Raw genomic sequence first — 18034 nt, 5'->3', positions numbered from 1 at the left:
CCTTCCTCAACTCTAGCCATCATCTCCAACAGGCTCAAAGTAACTGGTGGGAAGAATGGATGGACAGGCTCATCCTTCAGGATGGTCTCTGTGATAGGTAGGAGGGACTCAAGCCAGATAAATGGAGCTGATGTAATGACACGCTCTTCCTGTTCAGCCTAGAACAGCTGGTTGGCTGTGTGGTGACTTTCCCAGGCATCTGGCTTCTGAGATCCCAGACCTGTGCCCAACAAACCCTCCTGGGGTGGAGACAATCCATCCCCAGGAACATCCCCTTCAACTGTCAGTGACCTTGAGGCTGAAGAGAAATACAGAGAAGGGTACCAGGTACACACTTGACACAGCCAGGTCTCCAGGACCCTGGTTAAAACTGCTCCCCAGGAGTCACATCAGTAGCTTGAAGATTGGGGGTTATACTCATCTCAACACTGCAGACTCCTCTGCACTGGTCAGGCCTGATGTTTGAAGCTGAGGTAGGAGGGTGGTCCTATGTACATGAAGACTCCTCACAGAGGCCCAGCTGAGATAAGGAGTCTGTGCAGGTAGGGAGGTACTCTAGGACCAGCCCCTTTCAGATGAAGACTACTACTTCCACCTTTGGCTGCCAGGCTAGGTGCTCATCTGGTCCCTGAGGGATCCCAGTGTCTCAGGGACTTTCTTCTCCAAGATGGTACCGCATAGCCCCCTGCCCAGCAAGCCCCCAAGCCAGCACCCCACCACCACCACCAAAGTAGAAAGCAATAAGCCAGTCATAACTTGTGACACAAACATGCATTCGTTTTATTCACAAAACAGCCTGGTTTCCTAAAACAATACAAACAGCATGTTCATCAGCAGGAAGCTGGCCGCGGGCAGGGACCCCTGGGCACCCACCCCCACTGGCAGGGGACCACGCAAAAAAGCCCTTTCTTCTGTTGCAATTAGCAAGGCGGAAATGAAAGGACTTATTTTCTTTTCTCTAAGGGAAGTAGCCAGGATCAGAAATATCTAGACATGGGCTCCCAGGTCTCAGTGGATCAATGAACAGCACTTTCATTTTTCCAAAATTACCACTGTTGGGGTAGGGGGTCCCAGTCAGGATGGTGGGTGCAGCACAGCTGGTCTGGGCTCGGGGGGTTGGGGAGGACCCTACCCTGGCAAGCTCGGCCTGACAGCTCTGCACACGTGGATGGATAGAGGGGCTTCTATACGGCGCCATCAACATTCTCTTATAGACTTGAGTGGATTCTCCAGGCAACTATGCACTATTTCATGGTCGGAAAGAATCAAAGGAAGTTTAAATGAGGGTGGAGTTAAACTGTGCTAAATTACAGTAGTGCTTATTAGTAACTAGATTTCAAAAGGTTACAGAAAATTTACATTCTCTACACAAAAACGGCATCTCCCGCACAGACAACATGACATCGACACAGGAAGGAGACTGATTGTCCATTCTTTGCCCAGGAAGTCTCGGTACTTTATAGATTCGTCTTTACCTCTTTTTGTTTGTTGTTGTTGTTCTTTTTCTTCTTCTGAAATAGCAGTTATATTTTTTCTTTCTTTTTATACTAGGGACGTGGAGATGTTAAAACGACAACAAAAAATATATATATAAAAACAGGAATGAAATCTGTGAGAGAATATTTTTGGTTCTAAAGACGGGTGCATCCGTTTGTCTTCGCCCGAATCCCTTGCCGGAGACCGCACGAGCAGTGACATTGCACGGAGAGGGCAGCTTTGGGTTCCCGCCGCCGTCACTGAAACCACCGGAAGGCAGCTCCCGTCGGAAGCATCACCTTCTGGCGGGGCGGGAGGAGACAAAAACAAGGAGAGAGTCAGGGTGCTGGTGGGCCTGGTGCAAGAGGCTCCCCTGTGGACGGCTCCTGGCAGAGGGATGGGCATGGAGTTACAGGCAGCCACCCCTGGAGTTCCTGCTCTCCTGGCCAGGCCAAGGAAGGAGCGGTGACCCATCGGAGGGCCCAGAGCACCCTGAGGCCTCCTGAGCCACTATGCCCAGGAATCCTTTCCCTGGCCCAAAGGCACCACACAACAGGTGGCAATGGTGCATCTGGGGGTCAGGTCAGCTTCTGTCAAACGAGCGTGCACACTGGCCATGTGCACGGTGCGTGCCTCACGCTATGCTGGGCTGTGCAGTGTGAAGAGGGCTATCTGGGGTTCAACAAGCAGCTTGTGTCTATAATGAGAGGATGCATACTGGGCAGGTACGTGCGTGCATCTACAAAGGATGAAGGTGGGTGCCTTGGTGTGCGCATGGGACGTGTGAGGGTTGGGAAGTGGCCCGGAGGCCACAGCTGGGGTACCATCATTGTTTTCCAACCACTTGGGTATTTATGTCAGGCCCTCTTGGAGAGGGGCAGGACCTAGGGCAGAGAGTAGTAAACTGAAAAGATGCTTTGTACCCAGGCCTGGCACTGGAGCTAGGTGGCTATGTCTGGGGGAAACAGGGACGGGCCCCGGCACAATGGTGGAGAGAAAGCAGCATAGAAAGCTCTCTGCCTTCTCTAAGCAAACCCCATGGTGGATAAGCCCTTGCCTGTACCCCAGGCCCATGGCTAATCATGACCCACGGCCCCAGATCTGTCACCTAGATGCACAAACCCAGGTTTGTCAGACTTCACAGCAGGGCAGTGATATGAGAGCTCTTCTTTCCTTAGGTGGCGGTGGGAAAAGAACAGCTAGACTCTGAGGGACAAGTGCAGGACCTACCCTCAAGGCCACAGGGCCGGTGAGATTGAACTCCTGAAATTGGGGACGGGACAGTGCTAGAATCTTAGGTCATGGACTGGATGCTCTAGGACAATTCAGGAATTCTATGGGAACACAGACCCAAGACTCACTGGGAATGCTAGGCCCCTGCCTGTTGGGAATCTCAGGAGGTGGTTCTGAGTTTTAGGGCAATTAACTGGTTATCTCACAGCCGAACTGCCAGACCCCAGGACTTGCCCAGGTAGGAATGGTGGGCTAGGGGTGGGTTTGGACTGCCAGACTGATGCAAGAGCCCACAGACCTCCCTCTAAGGCGCTGTTACCTCCAGAGCAGCGGAAGGCTTCTTTTTGAGTTCCTCACATTTTCTGAATTTGCAAATCTGATGGCCAGTCTTTCGATTCCTACAACTGCTGCACTGCTCACAGTTGATGCGCCGCCGGCAGGGCGCACACATGCCGCAGCGTTTCCGCTTCTTCTTGCCCGAGCTGATGGCAGAGGCCAGCTCTCCCTGCATGGGGTACTCAGCCAGACCAGCCATGTGCAGCGCGCTCTCGGCCAGGAACACACCTGCCGGGGTCATGATGAAGAGGCCTGGGTTGATGGGGAAAGCGCCCAGATAGGGGAAATCAGACTGGCCGTTAAGGGCTTCTGCACCAGCCACCGCCTCCATGTCAGGCAGGCCAGCGCCTGCCTCACTCATCAGCGGCAGATGCTCCTGCACCACACGCTTCAGCATCTCTGTGGACTGAGCGAACTGCTGCAGCGTCAGCTGTCCCTCGGCTGCCAGCTCCGTGGCCCGCTCGGCCTTGCTCAGCAGGCTGGCCACAGCACCACTTTTGTGCTTTGAGGTAGGGTTGCTTTTGTCCATTGCCATGGCTGCTGCCAGGTCGTGACCATTGGCCAACAGGGAGGCTGCGGCTGCAGCAGCAGCAGCCTTGTCAGCAGACTCCCCGCCCATCATGCTGCCACTGCCACCACTGCCACCGAAGGAGGAGTAGTGGGAGAGCGGGCGGGAGCGACGCAGGCTCTTGTTGAGAGGTTCGCTGATGATGCCGCTCTTGTTCCGACGCTCGGGGGGTGGCGCATCATCTGCCACCGAGGCCGGCGCAGCCGTCACGGCTGCACTTTTGTCTGTCGCTCCTGCCTTTGGGCCGCTGCCATTGGTGCTGCTGCTGCTGCTACTGCTACTACTGCCGGTGTCCTGGGAGCCACCGCCAAGGCTCGACATGGTGGGGCCGAGGCCCAGACCCTGCTGCTGGAGGAGCCTGCCAACTGCTAGGGGTTCACAGATGAGCACCTGGCCCTGCTGCTGCCCACAACAGAGATGCTGGGTGGGCCTCGCTGCTCAGGGCAGGCACATGGTCAGGTGTCCCAGTGGAAGTGTCTGTACTCTGTTGGGACAAGAAGGTACAGGGTCAGGGCAGCAATCAACCCTCCTACTTCAATATCACCATCTGTATTGCCATGGTAACAATGACAAGCCTGACAAGACATGGCCACTGAAGTGTCATGGGGGAGGCTCAGACCAGGTCTTTCCTTTCCTTCCAGAGATCAATGCAGGCAGCCAGCTCTTCTAGGCTACACTGATTAGAGAGTTATAGTCATCTCTGCCTCCTAATTTTATTCCCCTAACCCATCTTCTAGGAAGCTGCTCCTGGACCCACTTGAGAGATTTCTAATACACACCAGTTATTTTAAGGCTCTGGCAAGTTCTGCAGGTGAAGGTGTATGGCTTCTTAGCTGGAGCCAAAGTCAGCTAACAGAGCACAGGACCCTTAGTTCAAGGAGGAGCTACCCTGGTGCTCCAGGATGAGCAGCACTGGGCTGGAGAATGAGATTCCCCCTGTGAGGATGGGAGGACATGCACGCACACGCAACCACCCACACCTCCTCCTCAGCTCCAACCCAGTCACTGTCATCTCAGACTCTCCTTTTGTCTCCCCAGGGGCCTCTACTGGCCCTGGTCTGAGTCCTGGATGGGGAGATCTCAGGAAGCCTGACGAGCAGGGCCTTCAAGGAGGTTCAACTGCGAACCCAGACTGCAGGGGTACACTGTAGGCAGGGGGGGGGGCTCTGGCTGGGCAGGCTGGGCTATGGAGTACACATGCTCCTTGAGGGAGGGAAGATAAGCAGGGCCTGTCCTTTGGCCTTCTTAGGTACCCCTTCCCAGGATAAGGCCTGCTGCACTCTGGCCTCAAGTGAGGGCACTGTAGCATCAGCCTCCCTGGTTGGAGGCAACTGGTCCAGGTGGAGCAGGGGGTCATTTCCTCATCAGCCCTGGCTCTCTCATGTCCCTTCCCTGCCTACCTGCCTGTCTGTCTGTTGTGGACCAGCAGACCCCAGCAGGAAAGGGGACAGCAGGGTCTAGCCCCTGAGCAGCTGGTGGTTCAAGGGAGAGGCACACATCTGGAAAACTCTGTTGTGCATAGGCTTTGGGGTAGAAACACATTGAGTGTCCCCAAATAACCCTAGTACCTCCCAATCTAGCTGCCCTGACCACTCAGCCTGCCACAGATCATCTAGACCAACCCTGTGCAATTACAGAAACAAAGTCCTTGAGGTCGCAGAGCCTCTGCTCCAGCATCACCAACGAGTGGCCACAGAGTAGCAAGTATGGTCATGGAGGAACTCCAGGGTGAGGCAACTGGTAGACCTCATAACCATACACTTCCCAGCCCACCTAGGGCTCCTCCTTGAAGGGAGATGGGTGGAAAGGAAGAGCTGGGTATGGCAGAGTCCACAAGAGCAGATTAAGAGGACTGAGAGTCAGAAGTCAGTAGTAAAAGGAAGGAGACAATCATGCATCTCAAGGATCTCTCTGTTTTCACCTTCAAGAACTAAAACTCCACTCCTCAATGAATGGTAACCCTGGCTAGGAGTTTGTGTGTAAGCAGGTGGTGGGTGCAATGGTGCTAGTAAGACAGAAGTCATCTCTTCCAGCTCATCTGAGCTAAGTTACCCTGTCCTGAGTCACGGCCCCAAAGCTTTTCAGATCTAAGGAAGGAGATCTGAAGATAGGGGTCTATGGGCTAGAGAAGTGGGGAAGAAAGCAGTTTGCCCCTAGCCTGTGGAGTCCCCTCCACACCTCTGCGGCCTGCTAGCTGGTAGCAGAAATCGATAGCTGCATTAACACTGCTCTTGCTCTGTTCCCTCCCTCCCTCCCTCCCTCCTCCAGCTCCAGGATCTGGCTCTGTGTGCAGGGCGGGCAGGTCAATTAGAAGTCAGCTCCCTCCAACACAGCCAGCTTGGTTCAGGCTTGGCGCTCTCTTGGGCTGAGCCTCTGCTTTTGTCTCTATCCCCAGTCCCTCTCTGTGGGAACAAACTTCATGTTCTCTTCATCCGTTCACATCCCCTACTTTTTGGTCCCCCCTTAGAGGAACCCCTCCCACACACACACACCGTCATGCCCCCAGGTCCTGGGACACGCTGAGCTCAGAAGGAGCTCAGGAGAGAGAACGTGATATGTCACTGAACAGGTGCTGCAGGCAGAATGCTGTGGTTTGTCAGCCACAGGCACTGAAGGTGGGGGTAGATACACAAGTGGGACTAGAAAGGGACAACTGTCCTCAAACCCAGAGGACAGACATCCACATCTAGTCCTCCCGGTTCGAGTCTCAAGCTTGTTTCAAAGCTGCCTCATGTAGTCCTGCAAATATCGTAGAAAGCTGAAGCCCTGGTTCCAGTAGACCTCTTACCACAGACTTCATCTGCCCTACTCACAAAAGGGGATAACAGAAGTGATATTCTCCTAGGCTCCAACCTTCTTAGTGCAGGACACCCGGCAACACCACCCAGGCCAGAGGGGGCCTGGCAGTGCCCAGGCAGCAGGGGAGGAGCTGGGGCTGCGTTGAAGCGGAGCGGGAATGAGCAGGAGGGAAAGCTGGCGGGCAGGCGGGCGGCGGCGGGCGCATCCATCATCAGCCCTGCCAGGAACGCATCCAGCCCCCAAAAAGAAATACTGCGCCTGAGGAGGGACAACAAAGGGCTCCGTTTCATCAGCAATGCGGAGCCAGCGCCCTGCCGCCCCGCCAGCGGCGGTCAGCCCACAAAGGACCCCTTTGTCCATGCAGGAGCCGGGCGGCCGGGAGCCGGGACCAGGGACTGATGAGTGGGGACAGAGCAGGGGGTGGTGGTGATGAGGAACCAAGTCATGGAGAGCTGGGGGGCACATGGGGAGAATATGGTAGAACAGAGACAGGTGGGAATAGATAGGGAATTGTGTCACCACACTGCAGAGTGGGTCAGAGAAAATGGAACCTGGAGGAGGACTTCGGAAGTGTCAAGGTTGAAGGACAGAGGAGGTACAGGGACCAGAGACTGGGGAGATGAGGCTTAGGGAGACCCAGCAAGGGCACCTTGTCCAGGCTGAGGGACTTGAGGTCTTGTGACATAAAAACAGAGCCCTAATAAGAAGGGACTAAGAAAGCAGCGAATATGCCCATAATGGGAGAAGAGGAAGAAAGCCTGATGAGACCACCATGTCCGAGGAGAGATGAAGAAGAGGGCGGGGGCTTGAAATAATTCCTTGGAAAACAAGTGGAGTCACAGATGGGCCCCCTGCTGGCAGCGGCGTCCCTTTCCCTATCTTTACCTGTAGAAGACTCAAACCCTGTTCCTCTCTACAGTTAAGCACAGAACTTGCTCCCTTAAGTAGCAAGGTTCACACGGGTTCCCTTAACTAACTCCCCTTATCACTTAGCCCTTACTGAATACCTTCTGTGGTCTGGTGTTCTTAAGCTTCATATGTTAAGGTATTACCCAAAAACACAGGAACTGTTAACCGGCTTCAGAGATGAGGAAATATGCTCACAGAAGTTCAAGCTCTCAGTCCAAGGTCAAATAGCTGGTGCCCAGATGTGGAACTTGAACTCAGAGCTCAAGCGTTGGTCACTCTACTCTGTAACTGCCTGGGCAATTAATAGTGGCCCAAGGCAAGGTGACCTCATTATCATGCTGTCCCCTACCCCTCTAGGATTGTTACCATGCCTATCACCTCTCCCGTGGTCAAGGGGGGGAGCTGTTACAAACCCCACTTGGGGCCTTAGATAGGTACAAGCAGGAACACGGATTTCTGGGCCAGTGACATCATAATGCCAGCTGGCAATGAAGTCACTGGAGGTGGTGGTAGTGCCTTTACTCCACCCCCAACAGACATGCATATAGGTATGAATACGTGTCCCACAGCTGAAGATTACAGATGCTGGACTGTCCTCTCCTCATCTTCTCCAATAACAGCCCCATGTCCTGTGGCAGTGGAGAAACAGCAAAAGACATGACCCTGGTCCTATCCCCAAGAATGCACAGGAGCTAGGCTGATGACCACACAGCTGGTATAGGGACCAAGCAGGTTATGGGGACCAAGCAGGTTATAGGGCCTTCCTGGAGGAAGGGGCTGCCAGGCTGAGAGCTAAGGACAGAAAAAGATTACCAGGGGGCAGTAGGTAGAAGGTGTGGCTATGAACTTGTCAGAGTCCAAATTGAGCAGATGACAGGATTTTTTGCTTCCCTCATATTGGGGATTGAACCTAGCTTCATATGTGCTAGACAAGTGTTTTACCACTTGAGTCATGCCTTTAGCCCTAAGAATTTTCTTTTGCCAGCAGTGGGCCTTTTACTCAGGGCTCCATAATCTCATGATCTCACTTGGCTATCCCCATCCCCCATCTTAAGGCTGATGCTAATTAATTGGAGATGAGTCTCACTCACCTTTCTGTCCAACCTAGCTTGGAAGAGTAGCTAGGATTACAGGCATAAGCTATAGGCTCCCAACTTCCTAGGCTATAACGGAATTAACAGCTTTTTGTTGTTGTTTGGTATTTTTTTTTTTTTTTTGGTTGGTCATGGGTCTTGAACTCTGGGCCTGGGCGCTGTCCCTCAGCTCTTCAGCTCAAGGCTCTGTCTACCACTTGAGCCACAGTGCCACTTCCGGTTTCCTGGTGATTAACTGGAGATAAGAGTCTCATGGACTTTTCTGCCCAGGCTGGCTTTGAACTGTGATTTTCAGATCTCAGCCTCCTAAGTAGCTAGGATTAGAGGCATGAACCAACATATAATTCATGGGCCGGGAAGGTGGCTCAGTGGTAGAGTGCTTGCTTTGCATGCATGAGGCCCTGGGTTCGATTCCTCAGCATCACATAAGCGGAAAAAGCCAGAAGTGGCACTGTGGCTCAAGTGGTAGAGTGCTAGCCTTGAGCTGAAGAGCTGAGGGACAGCGCCCAGGCCCAGAGTTCAGGCCCCACGACCAACCAAAATAAATTCAGCTGGGTGCCAGTGGCTCATTCCTGTAATCTTTGCTATTCAGGAGGCTGAAATCTGAGTCTCATGGTTTGAACATGGTTTGAAGCCCCCCCCCCCCCCCCCAGGCAGGACAGCCCATGACTTGTATCTCCAATAAACTACTCAAAAAAGCTGGAAGTGGCAATAATATATATATATACTTCAATGCTCTTGAGTTTACGGATTGCCAAATATACCACTACCCCTCTTGGATGGGGCTTCATTTTGGGACCAGCCCAATAGGGACAGCTATTGTCTGGATGTGGAGGCAGTCTCGTGTGCTCTGGTTGGGAGCACCTCTCCCCTTACTTCTGTACCTTCCTGATAGCACCTCCCTGCCCTCCAGCCATCTTGGTGGTCTCCAAGGAGGTGAGGAGACAGACGGATGGATGGCACACAGGCTAGTGATGGCAGAGACTGGAGACCACAGGTCTGCAGTGGTTGAGCCGATCTGAGCAATGAAGGGAAGGAGGGATTCTCTCATTCCCATGAGTTAGCCTCGGGAGTTTCCAGTGGGAAAAAGCCCCACTCAGGCCCAGAAGATGCACACAGAGACATTAGTCTTAGAGGCAAAGAAATGCAACCCCAGCCAGAACACAGGAAAAACATTCAGTAGAAAGACATATAGAGACCCATTGACCACTCAAACACCTAGCAGGCTGACTGGAGGCCTTCAACACCACTAGGGGCTGGTGTCTTAAGGACTAACACCTCCAAGAGCAATGTCAAGGACAGAAGCACTACAACCAGACTTCTCTGTTTCCACACCTCTGGCCCTGACCCTCTGCACCCTCCTCGCAAGACATGTGTCACTTTGTCTAAACATGTGGCTGAGACACAAATGCTTGAGAAAAACACTGGGGTACATGAACCTCTGATCTACCTCACAGAGCTCCCAAAAGAAATGGCAGGTCTGCCCATTTCTGGTCTGATCCTAGGTCACACCTCAGGACACCCTGAACAGAGTCCTTTGCCTGAGATGTGAAAGGGTCGGGACAACTCTAAAATAGTGGATACTAGTGGTTCACATCTTTAATCCTAGCTACTCAGGAGGCTGAGACCTGGAGGATAATGGTTAGAAGCCAGCCCAAGTAGAGAAGCCCTTAAGACTCTCCAGTTAACTAGAAAAACTCAAGACTGGAGCTAGCTTAAAGGGCAGAGTACTAGCTGTGAGCAAGAAAGATGAGGGAGAAAAAGAAGAGAGGGAGACAGCTCTTGTTTTTTTTGCTTTTTGTGGATCCTAGGGCTTGAACTCTAGGCCTGGCCACTTGTCTCTGAGTCCCTTTTTGCTCAAGGCTAGTACTCTACCACTTGAGCCACAGCTCCACTAGAAGCTTTTTCTGTGATTAATTGGCTTTCCTGCCCAGGCTGGCTTCAAACCTTGATCCTCAGATTTCAGCTTCCAGAGTAGGATTACAGGCATGAGCCACCATGCCTGTAGCTAAGTGAGCTTGTTCTGTGACTTAAGCATATGGCCATTGAGCCCATTTTCCATGTTTTGTATGGGAGCAGGCCAATCAATATGTGGGCTTTATCCCACTTTGTTCCTCAGAAGAAAGTACTTGTACCTCTCCATTCAGGTAGTTTGATGCAAACAAAATGATGTTCTGTCCCAGTGTGACCCCTTGGATCTTGGACTAAAAAAAGTGGTGAGCTGGGCACTGGTGGCTCACACCTGTAATCCTAGCTACTCAAAAGGCTGAGATCTGAGGATTGTGGTTCAAAGTCAGCCTGGGCAAGGAAAGTCTGAGACTCTTATTTCCAATTAACCACTTGAAAACCAGAAGTGGCACTGTGGCTTAAGTGGTCGAGCGCTAGCCTTGAGCTGAAGAGCTGAGGGACAGCGCCCAGGCCAAGAGTTCAAGCCCCACGACAGACAAAAAAGTGGTATCTGAACTATACTCATCTAAGATCAGAGCCTACATACCTGTTTAGTGTAGGCCTCACTTACAGGCTAAGCTGCCTGGCCCAGACACAACTGTGTCAAAGAATTAAAAGGGAGGGGGCTTTGTCCTTCTTGGGACTACTGGGTAGAGTGCTTTTTTTTTTGGTGGGTCATGGGGCTTGAACTCTGAGCCTGAGCACTGTCCCTCAGCTCTTCAGCTCAAAGCGAGAGCTCTACCACTTGAGACACGGTGTCACTTCTGGTTTTGGAGAAAAGTATCATGGCCAGGCATTGGTGGCTCATGCCTGTAATCCTAGCTACTCAGGAGGCTGAGAGCTGAGGATCGTGGTTCTAAGCCAGCCTGGACAAGAAAGGTCGTGAAACTCTTATCTCCAGTTAAACACCAGAAAACTGGAAGTGGCACTGTGGCTCAAGTGGTAGAGTGCTAGCCTTGAGCTGAAGAGCTGACAGCGCTCAGGCTGAGTTCAAGGCCCGTGACCCACAAAAAAAAAAAAAAAAAGGCTCATGGATTTTCCTGCCTGGGCTGGCTTTGAACAGTGATCCTCAGATCTCAGCCTCTTGAGCTAGGATTACAGGCAAGCCATAATACCCAGCATGGGTACAGTGCTTTTGTGGCATGTGGTGGCACATGTCAACAGGAATGGCTAGGAATTAGAACCCTGTCTCTTTCTCTCACTTTGGCAGGACCTTTCCCCACACTGAGCCTATTTCCCATCTGTAAGTCAGAGAATAGTTCTTATTTCTCACTCAAATTATAGGAGTAATGTTCCCAGAGAGTGCCATGAGGAAGGAGATAAGAGAGATACAGAAAAAATAGCCAGGTGCCAATGGCACATACTTATACTAGATACACAAGGAGGCTGGAGTAAATGGAGATAGAGGTTCAAAGCCAACCTGAGGGGGGGAAAAAGGCCAAAATTCCAGGCTGGAGGTATGGCTAGAGTCCCAATAGTGACTTCCCACCCACCCAATAAGCGCTAGAGGCCTGCTCAGCCATTTGCAGGTAGGGAAGAAATCTTGAGAGGCTTAGAGAAGGCAGTTCACTGAGGCAAGGAGCACCCTGCCCCCCAGCTCTTCCTTTCCTGAGGACACAATGGCAGGTTCTAATAATGAATGGGCACTCACTGTCTGCCAGAGACTGTGCTAAGCAGCTCACTTGCATTTTATTCCTGGGTCATCTCTACATTTAACTATTGCTATCTCCACTTTAATCTCTCTCTGTGTCAGTTCTGTCTGTCTGTCTCTGTCTCTCTCTCTGTCTATTTTTGTGATACTGGGGACTGAACCCAAAGCCTCAAGCACGCTAGGCAAATGCTATACAGCATGAGCCGTAATCCTCAGCCCACCACTCCCATTTTACAGATAAGGCAACTGAGGCTAAGGTAAGTAAAATCATGTAAGGTCCTAAGTCTAGTAGGTGGCAGAGCTAGGATTTGAACCCAGGTTACTGTGACTCTAGGGTTTGCACAGGACCAAGAACTCCCAGGCACGTGGAGGGAGGGACTCCGGTCGAAGAATGGGCTTCCCAAGTTGTCTAGAGTTTTCCAAGGGTCTTGGGTGTGACAGCTCTCAGGCTCTAGGTGAGCACATTAAGGAATCATTGTAGTGGAGTCTGCAGCTGTACCGCAGAGCCCAGGAAAAGACAGGGGAAGGGGCTGTGGGTGGGTCAGACAGGCCAGGCCACAGCTCCGGGCATTCCGGCAGCCTCCGCAGGAAGCAGAATGGGACGGAAACCGGCTCCTGCCACCTCCCCCAGAATCCTGTGGGCAGTCCAGCCAGGCTGCACAGAGGCCCTCTTTGTGCCTGCCCCAACCCGCTACCCGGCGGGCCCAAGGTTTTGAGTTTCCTGGGGGGTGGGGACCTAGTCACCACTAAGTCTCTAGCTACCTCCTCCTCTGCAGCCACTGCGGCAGTCCACAGCTGGAGGAGGAAGTGCGTAAATGGTCAGGACTGCCCCCGGAGACCCTGGGAGGGCTAGTCTGCCCACATCCCATTCCCCCAACATTTACATTCCTCATCAGGCTGGTCAAGTAGCCATCACCCTGAGCCTGCCTCTCTGCCAGCAGCCATCAGACCACTGTGACCCTCATCCCAATCGATCTTGGTACTCTTGGGCCAGATAGGTGGGGCAGCACATCTGCTCAACTGCCCTATCTGCTGCATAAGGCGCACCCAGCAGAGGCCTCTTCCTGTCAGTTCAGGAGACAAAAGCCCCTTGGGTATATAACTGCTTAAGAAACACAGGGCACCTGGGAGCTGTGTGTGGGGGTGGAGTGTCTCGAGGAGTGGTACTGTGTGAGTGCACTGACCTGTGTCTACCAGGATGCATGCTGTGTGCCTGTGCCTGGTGGGCTGTGGGTGTGCCCAGGTGCATTCACAGTCTCGGGCGTCACCCTGTGGGCTGGGACTTGGTTGTACACAGCACAGGAGGCGATGGCTGCCTGTGAGACCTGTGTTGTCCATACATGTGAGTGCACACACACACACACACACACACACACACACACACACACACACAGAGTGGAGTCCATGGTGGGTGATGTCTGCTTGTTCTGGCCTCGGCATGTCAACCTGCCTTAAGGGGAGCACAGCCGCATGGGAGCACTGAGCGCAGAGTTGGGGCTCTGGGGATGAAGAAGGCTGGGGCCTGACTTGGATGGGATGGTGTGGGTAGGAACTGGTGGCAGCTGTTAGGGCCCCTGTGGAAACAGAAAGCTACCCACAGGTGCGCCTGGGCTGTGGTGGGGGCTGGGCTCAATCCCCAGTTCTAGCCCAGAGCTTGTCCCAGCCATGAGGGAAGCAAGCACCTGGCGTCTTGTCTGCAAGGAGGCACCTTGTCTTCAAGGTCCAACAGCTCTGACCAGCATCAACCTGCCTGCCTGCCTGGCCTAAGCATGGAAAAAAAAAACAACCTGGAAAACAAAAGCCCCCAGACCGCAGGTCCTCCCCGCAGAGGTGTGGGGGAGGCAGGCAAGAGGAGGGAAGATGAGTGGGAGGGGGGGAGGTGTCCACAGCCCTGGAACACAAAAATAATGAGGCAAGAGGGGCCATGGGGCTGAGCCGGCTGGTTCCGGAGTCGCTATCTGACCTTGACAGATGCCACAGCTGGGCGCCTGGAGAGGAGCCGCCACCACCCGCCGCCTCAATGCTGCAGCCCCCCCCCAGGTCCCCCAGGCCAGGGTCGATGGAGGCTCCAGCAGGCCATCCACAGACAGCCCCCTACCAGGCGAGCGCTGGGAGACCTCAGTGTACCTCTCAGAAGGGGGTGGGAGCAAGGAGAGGGGGTCTGGAGGTGGGGGGCGTCAGCTGTGGGACTTCCTGATGGTGCCCAGCACTCAGGTGTGGCTGTGTGTGAGAAGCACAGAGCTTGCCATTGTGCTTGTTTGTAAAGGCTTAGCTGTGCGACCAGAGCATGTGTGGAGAAGGGGAGCAAAGTGTGCGTATGGGTGTGACGGGGGGGGGGGGGGGGGGGGGGATAAAGATGGTACTTGTGTGTGTGTGCTTGGAGGGTCACACACGACTGGAGAGATGGACTAATGTTCCTGATGTGGGTTCCTGATGTGGGTGTGGACGTGCATCACTGGAGAGCGGGTGCTGATCACTCCTCACACCCTTTTCCAAAGCCACAGCTGCCTTCGTAGGTAAGCCATGCTGAGACTAGTAGTGAGGTGAGGGGGGACAAAGAGAGCCACGCCCCCCTTCCCCTGCACATGGCCTTCCTGAGGCTACCTACCCTCCTCTCTCACTGTAAGGTCCTGTCCCTAGTGCTCAGTGACAGGCACAGGGCTGGGCACTGCCACAGCAAGGGGTTGGGGTGTGAGCTGCGGCAGGGGATGCTGGGCTAGAGGTGGATTAGCAATTCCGAGCACTGGCTGCATAATTAAAAAATCATTACAGCAGGCAGGCGGGCAGAGCTGAGTGTGAGCTCACGCTTGGAGCGGGTGGGGACACAGCCGTGGTGCTCCCCTTCAAACCATTTCCCCAAGGAAAAATCCCACCTGCTAATATAATTATGGAAAAACACAAGCACAGAAATTCTGTTTTAGCAAGCAATGTGCCTGAGAGCCCAGGGCCCTGCCTGGTCTCTAGCACAGCTAGCAGGGCTAGAGACTGGCATCCAGAGCTCATGGCAGCAAGGTAGACCATGCAAAGTCCAGAGTGACCTCCAGTCCTTCGGCAGCAACTTAAAGAGGGGAAGGGGGAGGCATAGAAAACTCAGCTCCAGCCATGTGTGTGCAGAGCTCATACCTGTAACCCTAGCTACTCCAGAGGCTGAGATCTAAGGACTGTAGTTCAAAGCCAGCCCAGGGCAGGAAAAATCCCTGAGACTCTTCTCTCCAATTCACTACCAAAAAGCCAGAAATGGAGCTGTGGCTTAAAGTGATAGAGCGCTAACCTTGGATGCAAAAGCCCAGGAACAGTGACCCAGTCCTAAGTTCAAGCCCCAGGACCCGCACCAAAAATAGAAAAGCCAGGTACCGGTGGCTTACACCTGTAATCCTAGCCACTCAGGAAGTTGAATCTGAGGATCAAGGTTCAAAGCTAGCCTACACAGTAAAGTCCATGAGACATATCTCCAACAAACTACTCAGAAAAAAACAGAAATTGGGCTGGGAAGGTGGCTCAGTGGTAGAGCGCTTGCCTTGCATGCATGAGGCCCTGGGTTCGATTCCCCAGCACCACATAAGCAAAAAAAAAAAAGCCGGAAGTGGCGCTGTGGCTCAAGTGGTAGAGCGCTAGCCTTGAGCTGAAGAGCTGAGGGACAGCGCCGAGGCCCAGAGTTCAGGCCCCACAACCGGACCCAAAAAAGAAAAAGAAAAAAACAGAAGTGGCACTGTAGCTCAAGTGGTAGTACAAGCCTGAGGACCAGCAAAAAGAAATAAGAAAAAGGAAACTCAGCTCCCCAAATCCAGGAGAAAACTACTGAGCCTTGATAGTTTACAAATGGGGAAACTGAGGCTAAGAAACCTGCAAAAAGTCAGTAGGTGGCAAAGCTGACAAGCATGACAATGCAACATGCTAGGAGCTCAACACAACCCTCCCCTCTCTCCCCAGCTCCTTCCCCTCTGTGGGAGATTCTCCCTTAGGGTGTACCACAGCACCCTCCTGGACGTCCCTGGGCCCCTGTGGGGGCTGTGTTTGGATCCTGGGCTCCTGGTCCGGCCTGAGAAAGGTGGCCAGCTCTGGGGCACAGGCTGCAGAAGGGTGGGCACAGCCGCCCGGCCATCACCTCGGGCCTGAAGCAGCAGGGACTGCGCAGTCGGGAGCCAGGCCTAATTAGTCAGCCTGGGACCAGCCAGGCGCCGGGCCTGGGCTCGCCAGGACCAGGGCGCACAGGCACGTCCGCGACCGACTGGCCGCGAGGCGGCGGGGAGCCGGGAGGCCACGGCGCCCAGAGATGCCGTGGGCAGGCGGCCTAGGAAGGAGGCCTGGGCCAAGGAGAGTCCCCAGCAGCAGGCCTGCCTCCCCTCACTCCTCGGTGCCACCAGGCGCAGCAATTAGAGGCTTTCAAAGTTTGTCCTTAATTGGTTTCATTTTTGCTTCATAAATGATTCATGGCCCCAGAGATCTGCAAGGCAGAGGGAGTGGCAGAGGGGAAATTTGGGGAGGCTTTTCGCCTGGGGCCAGCGCCCCCCCTACCTGAGGCTCAGGAGGAGGCCATGGTCCCAGCCCAATGGATGGGAGTGCCTGGTAAAGCCTTGGGCAGGTGGGCCCAGCAGCAAAAAATAAAAACCCAGACCTTCTCCTTGGAGCGCTGGCTAATTAGAAACTGCAACTTCTTTTCTGCAGACCAGAGCTCTGCCTTCCAGACCCAGCCACAGCAGCTGGGGGCCTTGGGAGCATGAATAATAATGTAGCGATCACAATAACAGCGTCAGTAGTAATAATAATAACAACGATGAACACTGAAGGAGCTTTTCTTAGGTCTGGGCACGAAAACGAGAACATAGGCATTAGCTCATTACTACCTCTGCCCCAAGCACTGGGATTACTGCTTTACAAAGAAACTGAGGCTCTGAACCTGTCTAATGCCATAACTCTTCACACTCAGAGAAACAAGACTGAAGGACAGACACCAGGGATACTACTTGCCAGGTGTAGGGGTAGGGTGAGGAGGGGTGGGGGAGTGGTCTAGAAGTACAGTAAGGCCTTAGAGGGCACTAAGTGGCCCACTTGTGCCAGACTAGCTCTGCCCTTCTAACAGGCTGTGTAACTTTGGTGGAGCAATGTCCTCATTGGGCTTTAATTGACCTATCTGTAAAACAGGAACCCAGGAACCCAGTAACACCCACCTTTGGAGTATTAAATCCTGTCCCTCTGGAGCTAGGACACAGGAGTTACTACGGGTGCCCGCCATCAGGGAGCTCTCAATCTCTAGAACACACACCAATAAGGTTCAACAGTTTCAGCAGAGACCCTTGACCACTGCACATTGGGAAAACATTGAGAGAGCAGTACCTAGTAGGGAGGGCCTAGTAGAGGAGTGACAAAGGAACTGACTTCCCTCAGACCCTATATGCCCAACACATTTGGTATGTTCAGGCAATGGGTGAACACATTCTCCCCACCAGACAGTGAAATAGGCTGGTGCCTGGCCCAACTCTTCAAGGGGTATGCCTCCCTGAACAATACCACAGCCTCCTGATCATCCCCACTTTCCCTCAGAAAAAGGGACCCCTGGCTCAAGGCCACACAGCTTGGATTGGAAAGGTGGCTCAGTGGTAGAGCGCTTGCCTTGCATGCATGAGGCCCTGGGTTCGATTCCTCAGCACCACATAAGCAAAAAGAAAAAAGCCGGAAGTGGCACTGTGGCTCGAGTGGTAGAGCGCTAGCCTTGAGCTGAAGAGCTGAGGGACAGCACCCAGGCCCAGAGTTCAGGCCCCACGACCGGACCCCAAAAAAAAAAAAATTCTTGACCTTGGCCCAGGCCCAACCATGACCTTTTCTTGTCAGAACAGAGTACCCCCATTCTCCCAGATACTAGATTTGACCCAGCTGAAGCTATGGTCAGTGGCATTGAAAGTAGGCTGGAAGCAGTGGGGGGGGGGGGGTGCTATGTACACTAGGACCCATGGGGTATCAGGCTCTTGCCTCGCTCCCTTTAGGTCTTCCTAAATAAATGGGGTGGTGGGGCAAGCCCCTGAC

At 53.4% G+C, this 18034-nt stretch overlaps 1 protein-coding gene across 8 annotated transcripts in view; it reads right to left on the bottom strand.

Moving 5' to 3' along the window:
• Positions 1-756: 756 nt before the first annotated feature.
• The window catches only part of Cxxc5 (CXXC finger protein 5), a 36993-nt gene continuing 19715 nt past the window's right edge, over positions 757-18034 (bottom strand). For 5 of the 8 annotated variants that reach the window (XM_070036150.1, XM_070036151.1, XM_070036154.1 and 2 more), the window contains 2 exons: positions 3029-4097; positions 757-1778 (listed from right to left, as the gene is read on the bottom strand). In XM_070036150.1, the coding sequence (XP_069892251.1) occupies positions 1734-1778; positions 3029-3934 (951 nt within the window). In that variant the 5' untranslated portion in view covers positions 3935-4097 and the 3' untranslated portion in view covers positions 757-1733. Of the gene's footprint in view, positions 1779-3028; positions 4098-7419; positions 7791-18034 lie in introns of those variants that run through there. The other 3 variants (XM_070036149.1, XM_070036152.1, XM_070036155.1) reach the window with 3 other exon arrangements.

The sequence above is a fragment of the Dipodomys merriami genome, unplaced genomic scaffold, assembly GCF_024711535.1.
Source record: "Dipodomys merriami isolate MVZ:Mamm:240054 unplaced genomic scaffold, mDipMer1.0.p SCAF_27, whole genome shotgun sequence".
Taxonomy (NCBI): domain Eukaryota; kingdom Metazoa; phylum Chordata; class Mammalia; order Rodentia; family Heteromyidae; genus Dipodomys; species Dipodomys merriami.
The sequence above is the reverse complement of the archived record's forward strand: the minus strand, read 5'-3'. Positions and strand labels throughout refer to the sequence as shown.